Below are 15,600 nucleotides of genomic sequence, written 5' to 3' on the forward strand. Positions count from 1 at the left end.
GGACATTGATAGGATGCAAATCTGGGCTGACAAGTGGCAGATGGAGCTTAACCCAGATAAGTGTGAGGTGGTTCATTTTGGTGGGTCAAATATGATGGCAGATTATCACATTAATGGTAAGACTCTTGGCAGTGTGGAGGATCAATGGGATCTTCGGGTCTGAGTCCATAGGACACTCAAAAGCTGCTATGCAGGTTGACTCTGTGGTTAAGAAGGCATATGGTGCATTGGCCTTCATCAATCGTGGGATTGAGTTTAAAAGCTGGGAGGTAATGTTGCAGCTATATAGGACCCTGGTCAGACCCCACTTGGAATACTGTGCTCAATTCTGGTCACCTCACTACAGGAAGGACATGGAAACCATAGAAAGGGTGCAGAGGAGATTTTACAAGGATGTTGCCTGGACTGGGAAGCATGCCTTTTGAGAATAGTTTGAGTGAACCCAGCCTTTTCTCCTTGGAGTGATGGAGGATGAGAGGTGACCTGATAGAGGTGTTCAAGATAATGAGAGGCATTGATCGTGTGGATAGTCAGAGGCTTTTGCCCGGGGCTGAAATGACTAGCATGAGAGGGCATAGTTTTAAGGTGCTTGGAAGTAGGGACAGAGGAGATGTCAGGGGTAAGTTTTTTATGCAGAGAGTGGGAGTGCGTGAAATGGGCTGCCGGCGGTGGTGGTAGAGGCGGGAACGATAGGGTCTTTTAAGAGACACCTGGTTGGTTACATGGATCTTAGAAAAATAGAGGGCTATGGGTAAAGCCTAGGTAGTTCTAAGGTAGGGACATGTTTGGCACAGCTTTGTGGGCTGAAGGTCCTGTATTGTGTTGTAGGTTTTCTATGTTTCTATGTTTCTATCTGAACTGAAAAGAAAGGGGCAAGATGCCAGAATAGAAAGGTGGGGGTAGGGGAAGGAGGATAGCTTGAAGGGGATAGGTGAAGCCAGGTGGGTTGGAAAGATAGAGGGTAAGGGAGTCTAGGACAATAGGGCACGACTTCAGGATTGACGGACGTCCATTTAGAACAGAGATGTGGAGAAATTACTTTAGTCAGAAGGTGGTAAATCTGTGGAATTTGTTGCCACGAGTGGCGGTAGAGGCCAAGTTATTAGGTACATTTAAGGCAAAGATAAATAGGTTCTTGATTAGCCAGAGCATCAAAGGGTATGAGGAAAAGGCAGGGGAGTGGGAATGACTGGAAGAATTGGATCAGCCCATGATTGGATGGTGGAGCAAACTCGATGGGCTGAATGGCCTACTTCTGCTCCTATATCTTATGGTCTTATGGCTGGAGAGGAAGGAATCTGATAGGAGAGGAGAGTGGACCACAGGAGAAAAGGAAGGAGGAGGGCATGGTAAGCAGGCGAGGAGAAGTAAGAGGCCAAAGTAGGGAATGGAAGAAGAGGGGAACCCAGACCAATGTTATTCACAACCTATGAGTTTATATTTTATTTAACAACATTCTATGCAGTACCTTTTCAACTACCTGTACATCTTCTGATTGTGCTTTATCTACACTTCCTGTTACTCACTTAAAAACTATCAGCCGCAACCAGATGGCCTCTCCCAAATCCTTGGTTCATTTCAATTTCTACTAGAGGAAACCATTTTTACCTTTGTCATCAAATAATTAGGTTAATCATTTCAATATTAATCCTTAATATTCTATAATCAAGGGAATGAAATGCTTGTCTCTGCAACCTATCTTCTGTGTTAAGAAGAGGGAGGTTTACGTTCAGGAGTGTGATACTCTCCACAGTCTTTGGAACTGAAGTATTTGGAGGGAGGGCTGTGTGGGCCACGATTCAGGCAATCCTTTGGTCTGTTGTGTGGATTTAGTGGAGTGACTTGGGCATTTTGTAACCTTACATTGACTCTTCAATGCTCAGTCACTTGGCAAAAGTAAAATAGGAGTATGTAACGCTAAAAAACTTAAAGCAAAGCAATTGAAATGGAAAAAAATAATAAATACAGAGCAAAGTAATTCCCTCTAGAAATTACCTTTAAGTTTTATATCAGTGGCTCCGAGTTGACCCAGGACATTGATCCAAGGTCTTCCTGACAGTGGTCTTCCTTTGGATGTCACCAGAGCAATGGAGCTGGAAATAGAAATATTTCATTACGGGCTTTTAAAGTAATAGAAAAATTATTTTTCAATAATATAATTTGTATGAAACAAATGAATCGTGTGTGCAGTTCTTATATCGAATGATATAACTTTAAAAAATGCACAAGGGTTTCTCCAGCATTGTATTTATTTCCAAAGTGCAGCTCAGAATAGACTTCAGTGATTCAAATATAAAAGATATTTAGTGGAATCTGTGGCATAAATTAATAGAGTTTTGCACTTTTAGGGAACCAAGTAGAAAATCAGACAAGGTACAAGATTGGCCACTATCTCACTGAGTGGTAGAGCAGGCTTGAGAGGCTGAGTGGCCCATTCCTGCTTCTAATGGTTTTAAGACTCTGGAGTCTGCAAGATATTCAATAGGTTAAAAGTTGTGGATAGAAAATCCTGCAGGAGGATAAGCATTTTATCAAATTCCTAGGAAATGTAATAATACTTCATATCAGCTGTCCTTATGCCTTTCCTAAAGGAACTAAGTGAAGGAAAGGCTTAATGTTTCACATAGATTATTGCCCTAAAAGTTACTCTCACCAGCTGGATTAGGTCAAGGTCAAGGATATGTTAATTGAATTTACCTAGGAGGATTATTTGAACACACTGGAGCCCAGTTGCCAGAAGCAGTAAATATAGGATGCCAATATATCACTGTGTACTCTTCCTAGTATGAGCTCCCCCAGAGGAACCGGGGCAAGATGATTCAATGCGCCATGTTATTACAGGTTGGGGCATTTGGGGTTCAGAGTTTGATTCCGATGCTGTTCTGTAAGGAATCTCTTTACGTCCTCCCCGTGGAATGCATGAGTTTTCTCTGGGTCCGCCCGTTTCCTCCCACAGTCCAAAGACTTACCGGGTAGGTCATTATAAATTGTCCTGTGATAAGGTGAGGGTTAATCAGGGTTGTCAGGTTTGTCAGGGTTGCTAGGGCAGCATTGTTCAAAGTGCCAGAAGGCCTATATCATGCTGTATTGCTAAATAAAACTGGGCAATCAACCCCTCTGACATTGTTGCAAAGGTGAAGCTTTGTGACTCACTTGTTTTTCATATTTGTCACATAATTCTCTATGTGCATTGGCATTCCTCGTAAGATTACCCATCTGAAACTTCTATTATCCACCACCTTTCCAGACTTCCCATCTATCACAACGATCTGCATACCATCATCAGCGTGGTAGAACTTCTTTCCATCCACCTGCCAAGACAAAATAAAAGAAACAAATGAACTGATCATTTGTTGGGTTCCATTACATTTAGGAGGTGGTTCTGGCAGAGAAGCTAAAGTATTGGGAGAAATGTAAAGTTTATTTATTTAGAGATAAAGTGTGGGATTGGCCCTTTGAGCCGTAACAGCAACAGCCCCTAATTTAATCATGGGACAATTTACAATGACCAATTAACCTAATAACCGGTATGCCTTTGGGCTTTGAAAAGAAACCAGAGCACCCGGAGGAAACTCGCGCAGGTGGGGGCGGGGTGGAATGTACAATCTCCTCAGAGAATGCTGGGATTGAACTCCAAGCTCCAACACGCTGAGTTGTAAAGGGTCGTGCAAACTGCTACGGTATTATGGCACCATCAGTAACCTCTGGGTGTGACGATGCTCACTGTGTCCTTCATTAAGACACCATAATTTGGCAAAGAACAATCAGGTGTTAATTTTAGACACAAGAGGTACTGCAGATGTTGGAAATCTAGAGCAATACACATAACCTGCTGGAGGAGCTCACCAGGTGTTAATTTTGTTACTGTTTAAAAAAATCAGGTGCCCATTAATGTCTTCTCCTTCTAAACACTATCCAATTAATGGAAAAGGAATCCAATTTAACATAGTACTGTTCCTACAAATTGTAAGGTAATGCATTTTGGAAGGTTAATCCAATGGGTGAATGGTAGTTAATGTGTCACTTTTAGCTCCAGCATAGCAGTCCATCAGATGATTGTGTTGAAGCTCCATTGTGGAGATTTTAACATAGAAAACCATCAATTTGAACTATTAACTCTATCCCTCTCTATAGATGCTGAATGACTTACTAAGAATTTACAGAATTGTTTTTGTCTCATCCCAAGGATCTTTTATTTTCTGTGATGTGCAGCTATTGGAAGAGGCTCATCTATTTAGTTTATGTCATCCTGGATTTGGCTGCTTCCAGTACATCTTCTTTTGCTTGGTCTGGATGCAGGGAACCAATCTTGCTATCACCACACAATGAAGTTGAGTGCTGGGTGACTAGACATCAGATATCACAGTATGGTGGGTTGCCCCTTGAATTCCCAAAAAAGCAACAAGCCTTTACTGCTCACCAGCTGATACCTTTAGTCTGAACCTGACTGAAGTTTCAAAGTTAAATCCCCCAGTTCTAGACAGATGCGCTTCATCCGGAAAGATAACACCTCCATCAAGGAAGTGTCTGCGTGGAATTTGAAGGCTGGAACGGGTCTTGAAAAATCTATTTTTAGTCACGGAGCTAAGATTGACCAATGGGACCACAATCAATATTGTAACTAATCATTGTAAAGAAGTACCTGTTATCTGAAGGTCATAGGTAAAGAAAGGCAAGGGTGCATTCTCTGCTTTATTCAGCTGTCATGTATTGGACGAAGGAAGACAAGATTTTCTTGTGATAAGAATCAGAACTGGAAACTGGATTGTGGTGAGAATTTAAAGAAACTTGAAAAATCTATATTTTCCCCCAAAACTAACAGTCAGAAAAATTAGCAGCCTTTTGGAATTCTTGCCTCCAAAAGGCTGCAGATGCTGGAGTCAAAATACACACTGGCCACGATCTAACGTAATGGCAAAAGCTCAGTGAGCTGAAGAGACCACTCACGTTCATAGGTTTATTGATGCTAGGGGCCTGGTATCCATGGAGTCTCGTGTCCACAGTGTTTGCTGGGCATAAGTAGCAGGAGATGCAATATGTGGCCTAGTACAGACATCCCACCTCTTCCGGAAGTTCTGGGAGTCTCCCGCATATGAATAGTGGCTCTTGATGCCCACAGATTATATACAATATCACGGAAATCAATTTTTTTGAGAGCGAGGGAGCGAGAGAAAGCAAGCGAGAGCGAGAGAGCGCGCGAGCGAGAGAGAGAGCGCGAGAGCAAGCAAGTGAGAGAGAGAGCGAGAGAAAAAGCAAGCGAGAGCGCGCGAGCGAGAGAGAGAAAGCGAGAGTGTGAGAGCGACCACGAGAGAGAGCGAGAGCGAGAGCGCGCCGTGGCAGTGTTCCAGAAAAAAAAGAAAATATAAAACGTACGTCACCCCAGACTACACTAAAGTGTACCCCTGCCTAATAGGGGTCAAAATAATGACAGTGTTGCTCACTGCACTGTTTGCAACGGTGACTTTCTATTGCCCATGGTGGGTTAAGACTGTAAAAGACGTGTTGAGGTGAGTTTAACAGGTGTCATTCGTTCATTAGCATAGCTAACGTTATTTAAACTAGCTGGCTGGTTGCTAGGGAGCTACTCTATTACAGACGTCCCACCTCTCCCGGAAGTCTCCCACAAATTGATGGTGCTACTCCCTGAAATCAGTTTTTGCAGGGTGGAATGTCTGCTAATATCCAAATTCAAATGCCTGACCAAATATAGGGCTGTTATTTACATCTGTTCTCCCTCTCAGTGATGGAATGTTGAACAAAGCAGCAAAAAGGCAGGACCCCGTTATAATAACCTGGGGCTGGTCAAAATTCTGCCTGCCTACCCCAGGAAACAGCATCTTTTGCTCTGCAGCCCTGACCTTGAATCATTGGGCCAAACTGCTCAAAACATCTTTATATCTAAACTACATTGAATGGAGATGGGCAGTGGTTTAGCTGAAAACAGATGATATAAATGAGACTTCACACAATAAACACTGTCCTTTGAAAGACCCTGGTGCATATGAGAGCATTTTATTCAGCTTTGATGGGAAAGATTACCACCAGTATGCCTCACAAGACATACCTTTACTAATCCACAAATCCCTCCACTTAAGATTCCCAAAGCAACATAAACTGAATAAATCAAGATGTTAAGGAGGAAAGTTAAAGAGATGATGAAACTTACTTCAGAATAGGCCAAGTCTTCTCTGATGTGAAAGAACCTTGTTTTATAGGATTCAAGTTTGACCTCTATGAAGTGATCGTTGTTACTCTATATGGAGAGAAAGGGAAGCTGTGAAAATATTTTTCGATTTATTGCACACGTAATGAACTAAACAAATGCTTGCAGCCCTGTTCTAGATCATGCTAAAACTGTAGCTGTTGTAATTAGTAGGTCCTTGGTGGGTGCTTACAGTTTGATGATATATCATTCTGATTAATGCTATCCTGACAAATGGCCACCTTCTAGAGCACATGTCCCCTCACCACTAACCCACAGCCTCCGCCAAGAACGCTTACTTCCCTTTAACTTTATAGCTTCTTATTGATCATAAACCCAAATGAAAAATAAGAGATGGTGTGGCCCATTAGGATAGAAGACCAGCCTTGACTGAAAAAGGGTTGTGACCCAACTACTGGACAGCAAGGACTTCAACAAGGAAGTTACAATTATTTGGGTCCTCAGATGCTTTGAGCAAAAAAGTTCAAGGCTGCTTTTTCTAACGGCTATGACAGTAGGGGAGACATCAATTCAGACCCCTTGACAGTGGTGAAGGAGCATGAGGAAGTTGACCCACTGAATAGCAGGCAAACCTAATCATTGTTTTATTTCACTTGATGTTTTAGAAATCCTTCCTTGCATAAACAGGATGCAGTGTCTGTCAAGTTAGTAATGGTACTTTAAGAGTAATTCTCATGTCTTTCAATTTTTTTTTACTGGAGTCGAATGTAGCACATCATATCAAATGGGTAAAGGGTAATGCTGGAGAAAGATAGATAAACAGAGTTCAAGGAAAGGAAAGAAAAGAGGGAGAGAGCCAGAGGGCCAGAAGGCTGCAGCCTGGCTGACACATTGAGTGCTGGGTCTGGCAGTGGCTGATGGAAGCAATGGATGTTGCTCTCTCCCCTTCTGTTTGCACACCTCTCCCCAGCTCAGAGACTTCTCTAGAGTAATCATCTGCAGTAATTGCAGTAAGACTTCCTAATGACAGTATTCCAATCTTCTTGGAATAGATTGTTGAATCTCTCGGGTGGATTTAACTGTCCTCCAGAGAGGCATTCAAGCTCTGTGCCCAGTGGGACTGTATCAGTCTTCTAGCTCTGCTTCTTGTGATCTTTTGATTTGCCTAGGCAATTCAGACAAGAAGTTAAAATATACTTCACTTCCACAGTAGTAATTTGAGGGTAAAAGGGTTATGTAATCAGACAGAGCCTAGAGCAACTTACCAGCTGTGTTGTTGGTAATTTCTGTGGCATAGGGGTGTCAGCATTTGGCATCTGGCTGTACTTGGGATATGCTTTTAATACACAGTCACTGACCCCACTTTTGTTAGGAATGGACGCTTTGATCTTTATTCTCTCACAGCCTTGTAATGAGCAGAAAGCAAACTTGTCCCTTTTCTTGTGGGCTTTCACTTTCAGGAAGAGGAGCCTTTAGGAGTAGTAAAGAAATACACGAGTGTCAGCCAGATGCAGCAGCTTTATCAATGCTTTCAGTGTTAGAATAATAAATTAATCACAATCCTTCACAGAAGAAAATTGTACAAACATAATACATCATCTTTCAAACAATAGGCTCACAGGGTAGCACCATTAACAACAATGATAATGGCCTAGAAATTCATCTGCAATATGGGATAAAGAAAGAGTTGTGTAATTGAGGCCTACAGAGGTGGCAAGTCTCGGGAATTCCCTACCTTGGAGGGTCATGGAGGATAGATCACTGGATGTATTTAAAGAGATTAAAGGATCAGGGAATTGGGGTTCATTGTGAAATGGCACAGATGAAGGGATAAGTCTCGGGCAGATCAGCCTTGTTTATATTAAATGTCAGGGCAGACAAGGAAGTACAAAGTACAAAGCAAATTTATTATCAAAGTATATATAGTTCACCATATGCATCCGAGAGATTCTATTTCTTGCAGGCATACATAGTAAATCCACAAAAAACAATGAAAGACCACACCCGACAGGACTGATAAACAATCCAGTGCAAAAGACAAAAAACTGCAAATATAAACACACAAGAACACAAGATATAGGAGCAGGAGTAGGCCATTCAGCCCATCGAGCCTGCCCTGCCATTCAATATCATGGCTGATCTGTCCGTAAGCTCAGCTCTATCGTCCTGCCTTTTCCCCATAACCCTTAATTCCCTTACTATGTAAAAACCTATCTAACTGTATTTTAAATATATTCAGTGAAGAAGCCTCAACTGCTTCCCTGGGCAGAGAATTCCACAGATTCACCACTCTCTTCATCTCCATCCTAAATCTTCTCCCCCGAATCTTGAGGCAACATCCCCTAGTTCTAGTCTCACCTACCAATGGAAACAACTTTCCTACTTCTATCTTAGCTATCCCTTTTTGTATGTTTCTATAAGATCTCCTCTCATTCTTCTGAACTCCAGAGAGTATAGTCCCAGGCAACTCAATCTCTTCTCATAGGTTAACCCCTTCATCCCTGGCATCAATGTGGTGAATCTCCTCTGCACTGCCTCCAAAGCCAGTATATCCTTCCTCAAGTATGGAGACCAGAACTGCACACAGTACTCCAGGTGCGGCCTCACCAGTACCCTGTATAGTTGCAGCATAACCACCCTGCTCTTGATTTCAATCCCTCTAGCAATGAAGGCCAACATTCTGTTTGCCTTCTTAATAACCTACTGCACCTGCAAGCCAACTTCTTGCAATTCATGCACAAGCATTCCTAAGTCCATCTGCACAACAGCATGCTGCAATCTTTCACCATTTAAATAATAATCTGCTCTTCTATTATTCCTTCCAAAGTGGATGATCTCACATTTACCAACATTGTATTCCATCTGCCAGACCTTGGTCCACTCACTTAACCTATCTATATCCCTCTGCAGACTCTCCACATCCTCTGTACAATTTGCTTTTCCACTCAGTTTAGTGTCATCAGCAAATTTTGCCACGCTCCACTCAGTCCCCTCTTCCAAATCATCAACGTAAATGGTAAACGGCTGCGGACCCAGCACCGACCCCTGCGGCACCCCACTCACCACTGACTGCCAACCGGAGAAACACCCATTTATACCAACTCTCTGCCTTCTATTGGTTAACCAATCCACTATCCATGCCAATACACTTCCTCCGACTCCTTGCATCCGTATCTTATTTATAAGTCTCTTGTGTGGCACCTTATTGAACGCCTTCTGGAAATCCAAGTATACAACATCCATCCATTTCCCTCTATCCACTGCACTCATTATGTCCTCAAAGAACTCCAGTAAGTTTGTCAAACAGGACCTGCCCTTTCTGAATCCATGCTGCGTCTATCAATGGAACCCCTCCTTTCTAAATGTTTCGCTATTTCTTCCTCAATGACAGCTTCAAGGATTTTCCCGACTACAGATGTTAAGCTAACTGGCCTATAGTTGCCTGTCCTTTGCCTACATCCTTTTTTAAAAACAGAAAATAATAAACAAACAAACAAACAAACATGCAATCAAATAAATAAATAAATACAGAGATCATGAGATGAAATGAATCCATAGGTTGTGGGAACAGTTCAGTGATGAGGTGAGTGAAGTTGAGTTAAGTTATCCCGCCTGGTTCTAGAGCTTGCTGGATGAGGGGTAATAACTGTTCCTGAACCTGGTGGTATGGGTCCTGAGGCTCTCGTACTTTTTCCTTGATGGCAGCAGTGAGAAGAGAGCATGGTCTGGGTGGTGGGGGTCCTTGATGATGGATGCTGCTTTCTTGTGATATCACTCTGTGTAGATGTGCGCAATGTTGGGGAGGGCTTTACCCATAATGGACTGAGCCGTAGCCACTATGTTTTGTAGGATTTTTCGTTCAAAGGCTTAGGTGTTCCCATACCAGGCTGTATGCAACCAGTCAATCTACTCTCCATCACACATCTATAGAAGTTTAACAGAGTTTTAGATGTCATGCCCAATCTTTGCAAACTTCTAAAAAAGTAGAGCCGCTGCCGTGCCTTCTTTATAATGCCGCTTACATACTGAATCAAGGACAGATCCTCTGAAATGATAACACCGAGGAATTTAATGTTGTTGACCCTCTCCATCTCTGATCCCTTGATGAGGACTCACTCATGAACCTCCGATTCCCTCCTCCTGAAGTCAATAATCAGCACCTTGGTCTTGCTGACATTGAGTGAGGGGTTGTTGTGGTAGTACCACTAAGCTAGATTTCCAATCTCCCTCCTATATGCTGGTTCGTCACCACCTTTGATTCAGCCAATGACAGTGACGTCACTAGCAAACTTAAAAATGGCATTGGAGCTGCGCTTAGCCTCATAGTCATAAGTGTTATGCAAGTAGAACAGGGGGCTAAGCACACAGCCTTGTGGTGCTCCTGTGCTGAGGGAGATTGTGGAGGAGATGCTGTTGCCAATCTTAACTGACTGGCATTTACAAGTGAGGAAATCGAGGATCCAATTGCACAAAGAGGTATTGAGGCCAAAGTCCTGAAGCTTCTTGATTAGTTTTGAGGTGATGGTAGTATTGAATGCCAAGCTGTAGTCAATGAAGAGCATCCTGATCTACACATCTTTGCTGTCTTGATGTTCCAGGGTTGAGTGAAGAGCCAATGAAAGTATCTGCTGTGGACCTGTTGCTCCAGTAGGCAAATTGGCACAGATCCAAGTCGCTTTTCAAGCAGCAGTTGATATATTTCAGCACCAACCTTTCAAAGCACTTCATCACAGTGGATGCAAGTGCTACTGGATGAATACTCCAGCCAGTTGATCAGCACAGGTCTTTAGTACTCAGTCAGGTATCCGATCTGGGCTGGATGCTTTCTGTGGGTTCACCATCCTGAAAGAAGCTGTCAAGTCAGCCTCAGAGACTGAGATCACAGGATCATTGGGGGCTGTGGGAGTTTGCGAAGGTTCTTCCATGTTTTGATGGTCAAAGCAAACATGGAGTGCATTGAGCTCATCTGTGAGCGAAGCCTTGTTGTTGCCTATGTCACTTGGCTTCACTTTATCAGAGATAATAGCATTAAAGTCCTGCCACAGCTGTCAAACATCCTTCAGTGATTCAAATTAGGTCTGATGGGGGCAGACTGAATGATTTTCTGGGGACACACTTGCCTACAACTATTTTTCTAAATCCATGACAACCGTGGTGTATCCATTCAGATCTTGAACATGGCCAGTTACCAACCTGAAGCAATCCCTTAACTGCTCCTCTGCCTCCCACGACCACCTCTTTGCTGTCTTCATCTCTGGAGCCTTGCTCTTTAGCCTCTGGATGTATGCAGGTAGGAGGACAGCCAAGTGATCAGATTTCCCGAAATGCCGTCTAGGCATGGAATGGAAGATATTTCCAATTTCAAAATAGCAGTGTGCTGGGATCCCTAGCGCTGCAGATTACATGCTGATGATAATTAGCAGAGAAGCCTGATTGGAATCCCCCTCTATGATTTGAAATATGTCAGGATGGGCTGTTTCTTGTTTGGTGATGGCAGCATTCAATATCTTGAGTGCCTGATTAACACTGGCTTTTACTGTTATGTAAATGACTGTCAGGATCATGGAGGAGAACTCTCTTGGTAAGTAGAATGGTTGGCACTTATTCGTTAGATGTTCCAGGTCGGGGGAACAAGAGTGTGACAGACTGCTGTCTCCAACCACCACAGAGTTTATCATGAAAGGCATTTTGCCTTCTCCGAATCCTGTGTACCAGTTAGCTTTTGGGTCTTACTGACATATCTGGTGTGTCTGGAGTGAGTCATGTGTCTATGAAACACAGAACACAGAAATTCCTCATTTTCCTCCAATACGGCAATCTTGCCCTTATGTCCTTGGTCTTGTTCTCTGGAGACTGTACATTTGCTAACAAGATGCTGGACACGAGGAGCTGAGGGACCTTCTCTTGCTCCTATTCTCCTCCATTCTTATATTTAGAGCAGCTCTGAGGACACATGCAAGAATGTTCTCATTCCAAAACTATAACAGAGCCCAGTTTCCACTTTGATGACTATAGAATGAGAAGTTTAATAGTTTCCAAGATAGCTTCCTCGTACACAGCACCAAGATTCCAGCATCCTGTGGTGAATTTTATGTCCAATTTTCTCTCTGCCTGAGATACTCCTGATTGCAATATGGTACACGGCCATTTCAGTTACAAGTATCTTAATGAGAAATAGCTGCAGATGCTGGAAATCTGATTAGGAAGGTTGCAGATTGTACCAAAGATGGTGGTGTAATGGACAGTGAAGAAGGTTATCTAAGATCACAACCTTAATCAACTGGGAAAGGGCCAAAGGAATGGCTGATGGAATTTAACCCAGACAAGTGGGAAATAATATATTTTGGAAAGTTAAACAAGGGCAGGGTATACACAGTAAAAGGCAGGGCCTTGCAGAGCTTTGTAAAACAGAGAGATTCAGGAGTACCAGTACATGGTTCTCTGAAAGTGGAGTCACAGTTAGGCAAGGTGATGAAGAAGGATTGTGGCATGCTTCCTATATCAGTCAGGGCATTGAGCATAAGAGTTGGGATGTCGTGTTACATCTCTATAGAACATTGATGAGACTGCACTTGGAATTTCACATTCAGGGAAAGACATGATTAAACTAGATAAGGTGCAGAATCTCAGTGTTGTACATGGTGTCATCTATGTACTTTGATAATAAATTTACTTTGAACTTTGAAAACCTTTACAGGGATTTTGTCAGAATTGGAAAAAAATTGAACTATAAGGAGAGAATGGATAGGCTGGGACTGTTTTCCCTGGAGGCTGAGGAGTGAACTTATAGAGATTTGTAAAATTATGAAGAGCATATGTGACTATGGTGGATAGTCACAGTTTCACTCCCGGGGGGGGGGGGGGGAAGAGTCTAAATCTAGAGAGTACAGGTTTAAGTTGAGAAAGATTTTAAAGGGACCTGAGGGGCAAGCTTTTTGCACAGTTGCTGGTGAGTATGTGGAGTTGTAGAGGCAGCTACAATTACAATATTTAAAAGATACTTAGACAGTTAGTTGGATAGGAACTATTTAGAGGGATATGGCCAAATGCTGGCAAATGGGATGAGCTTAGATGGTCACCTTGGTTGACATGGATGAATTTGACCAAATGACTTATTACCACACTATATATTTCAATGATTCAATTAAATGAAAATAAAAAATGCCAGGGATACTCAGCAGATCATACAACAGCTATGGAAAAATAAGTTTCTCTTCAGATTCCTGACCTGCTGAGTCTCTCTGGCATTTAGTGTTTTTATTTATAAGTATAATAGACAAACCCCGCGTCTTCATCGAAGAAATAATAACTCCTGCCCAGGTGGCCATAGTCCAGGTTGTTCATCTTGTGTGTCTTCAAAAATGTTCCAGTTTTAAACGTTCTTTTTGACAAACGATTGTGAATGTCTGATATTATGTTAAACGTGCTGCCCTTAGGGTAACAAAGTCCCACCTGGATCCAGTCGTTCCTGGTGCAGATATCAATGGAAATAAATATTAGATACTGGTGAATTACTGATAACAATACAACATAGAAACATAGAAAAACTACAGCATAATACAGGCCCTTCAGCCCACAATGCTGTGCCGAACATGTACTTACTTCAGAAATTACCTAGAGGTTACCCATAGCCCTCTATTTTTCTAAGCTCCATGTACCTATCCGGGAGTCTCTTAAAAGACCCTATCATATCGGCCTCCACCACCATCGCCGGCAGCCCATTCCACACATTCACCACTCTGTGTAAAAAACTTACCCCTGTCATCTCCTCTGTACCTACTTCCAAGCACCTTTAAACTGTGTCCTCTCCTGATAGCCATTTCAGCCCTGGGAAAAAGCCTCTGACCATCCACACGATCAATGCCTCTCATCATCTTATACACTTCCATCAGGTCATCCCTCATCCTCAGTCGCTCCAAGGAGAAAAGGCCAAGTTCACTCAACCTGTTCACCAGGCAACATCCTTGTAAATCTTCTCTGCACCCTTTCTCTGGTTTCCACATGCTTCCTGTAGTGAGGTGACCAGAACTGAGCACAGTACTCCAAGTGAGGTTTGACCAGGGTCCTATGTAGCTGTAACATTACCTCTTGGCTCTTAAACTCAATCCCACGATTGATGAAGGCTAATGCACTGTATGCCTTCTTAACCACAGAGTCAACCTGTGCAGCAGATTTGGGTGTCCTATGAACTCAGACCACAAGATCCCTCTGATCCTCCACACTACCAAGAGTCTTACCATACTATACTCTTACCACTACTATACTCTGCCATCATATTTGACCAAGCAAAATGAACCACCTCATACTTATCTGGGTTGAATTCCATCTGCCACTTCTCAGCCCAGTTTTGCATTCTATTGGTGTCCCACTATAACCTCCACACTATCCACAACACCCCCAACCTTTGTGCTATCAGCAAATTTAATAACCCATCCCTCCACTTCCTCATCCAGGTCATTTATAAAAATCACGAAGAGAAGGGGTCCCAGAACAGATCCCTGAAGCACACCACTGGTCACTGACTCAATGAACACCGAATCCAAACTAACACAGCATCAGCAGGGCCTCAGAACCCAGCGCCTGCAAAAGTTGGTGGAACCAAAGGGATAGAGCAGGGAGAAACACAAGGCACAAATTATGTCAAATGCTACATTTGATAAGAAGCTCAGTTAGAGATAGTTTTAAGGAGAGCCTTTAAGGAGGTTAGAGAATTACAGAGGCAGACAAGCTTCTGGCAGGAATTCTAGGTGGCAGAATGCATGGGTGCCAGTGATGGAGGGACTGAAATCAATGATAGTGAAGAGTAATTGTAATATAGATATCTCACAATGTTGCAGTGTTGGGTGCTCCTTTACAAGCAGGAAATGATGTGGCCATGAAAGATGGAAAACAAAAATGAGAGTTTCAAAGTCAAAGAGTCAATAATGAGCAGGAGGGATGATAGTAGATCAAATTGGTGAGAGTTGGGAAGGGCAGACTTTATACAGAATGGAAACTGGAAAACAGACTGAGACTATATTGGGAAAAAAATCAACATTAAGATGGTAATAAAGTATGAAGGTTCAAGCAGCAGTCAAACTAAGGCTGTGAGCAGTGGGCTAATATTTTGGAAGGAATGAAGACTCAATCTGAGACAGTGTGCAGAGGAAGGGATGGATGTCTCCACAAGTGCCAACCCATTCTATCGGAGCTAATAGCACAACCAGATAATAGCTATATTGCACTGACAGCTAACTGGCAATTCCAGCAGATATGTTTGATTTCCAGCCACAGACGTGAATCAATTGTTAAGTCCAGAGGCACTTTCTAACTTACCAAGCCAAAATGCTGGATACACTTTGTATCTAGTTTTTCAACTTCACACCTATAAATTACAGGCACATCAGTAGAATTGGGATTATGTTTAAATATGTTATTGTTTATTATTTCACTACCAA

At 42.6% G+C, this 15,600-nt stretch overlaps 1 protein-coding gene across 1 annotated transcript in view; it reads right to left on the reverse strand.

Moving 5' to 3' along the window:
- cemip (cell migration inducing hyaluronidase 1) overlaps nucleotides 1-15,600 on the reverse strand; it is a 211,304-nt gene that overhangs the window by 11,311 nt on the left and 184,393 nt on the right. Inside the window, exons 24-28 of the mRNA XM_063065758.1 lie at nucleotides 13,446-13,631; nucleotides 7,429-7,633; nucleotides 6,167-6,253; nucleotides 3,154-3,311; nucleotides 1,996-2,093 (exon numbers count right to left, since the gene is read on the reverse strand). Coding sequence (XP_062921828.1) covers nucleotides 1,996-2,093; nucleotides 3,154-3,311; nucleotides 6,167-6,253; nucleotides 7,429-7,633; nucleotides 13,446-13,631 — 734 coding nt within the window. The remainder of the gene's footprint in view (nucleotides 1-1,995; nucleotides 2,094-3,153; nucleotides 3,312-6,166; nucleotides 6,254-7,428; nucleotides 7,634-13,445; nucleotides 13,632-15,600) is intronic.

This window comes from Mobula hypostoma, chromosome 13 (genome assembly GCF_963921235.1).
Source record: "Mobula hypostoma chromosome 13, sMobHyp1.1, whole genome shotgun sequence".
Lineage (NCBI taxonomy): Eukaryota > Metazoa > Chordata > Chondrichthyes > Myliobatiformes > Myliobatidae > Mobula > Mobula hypostoma.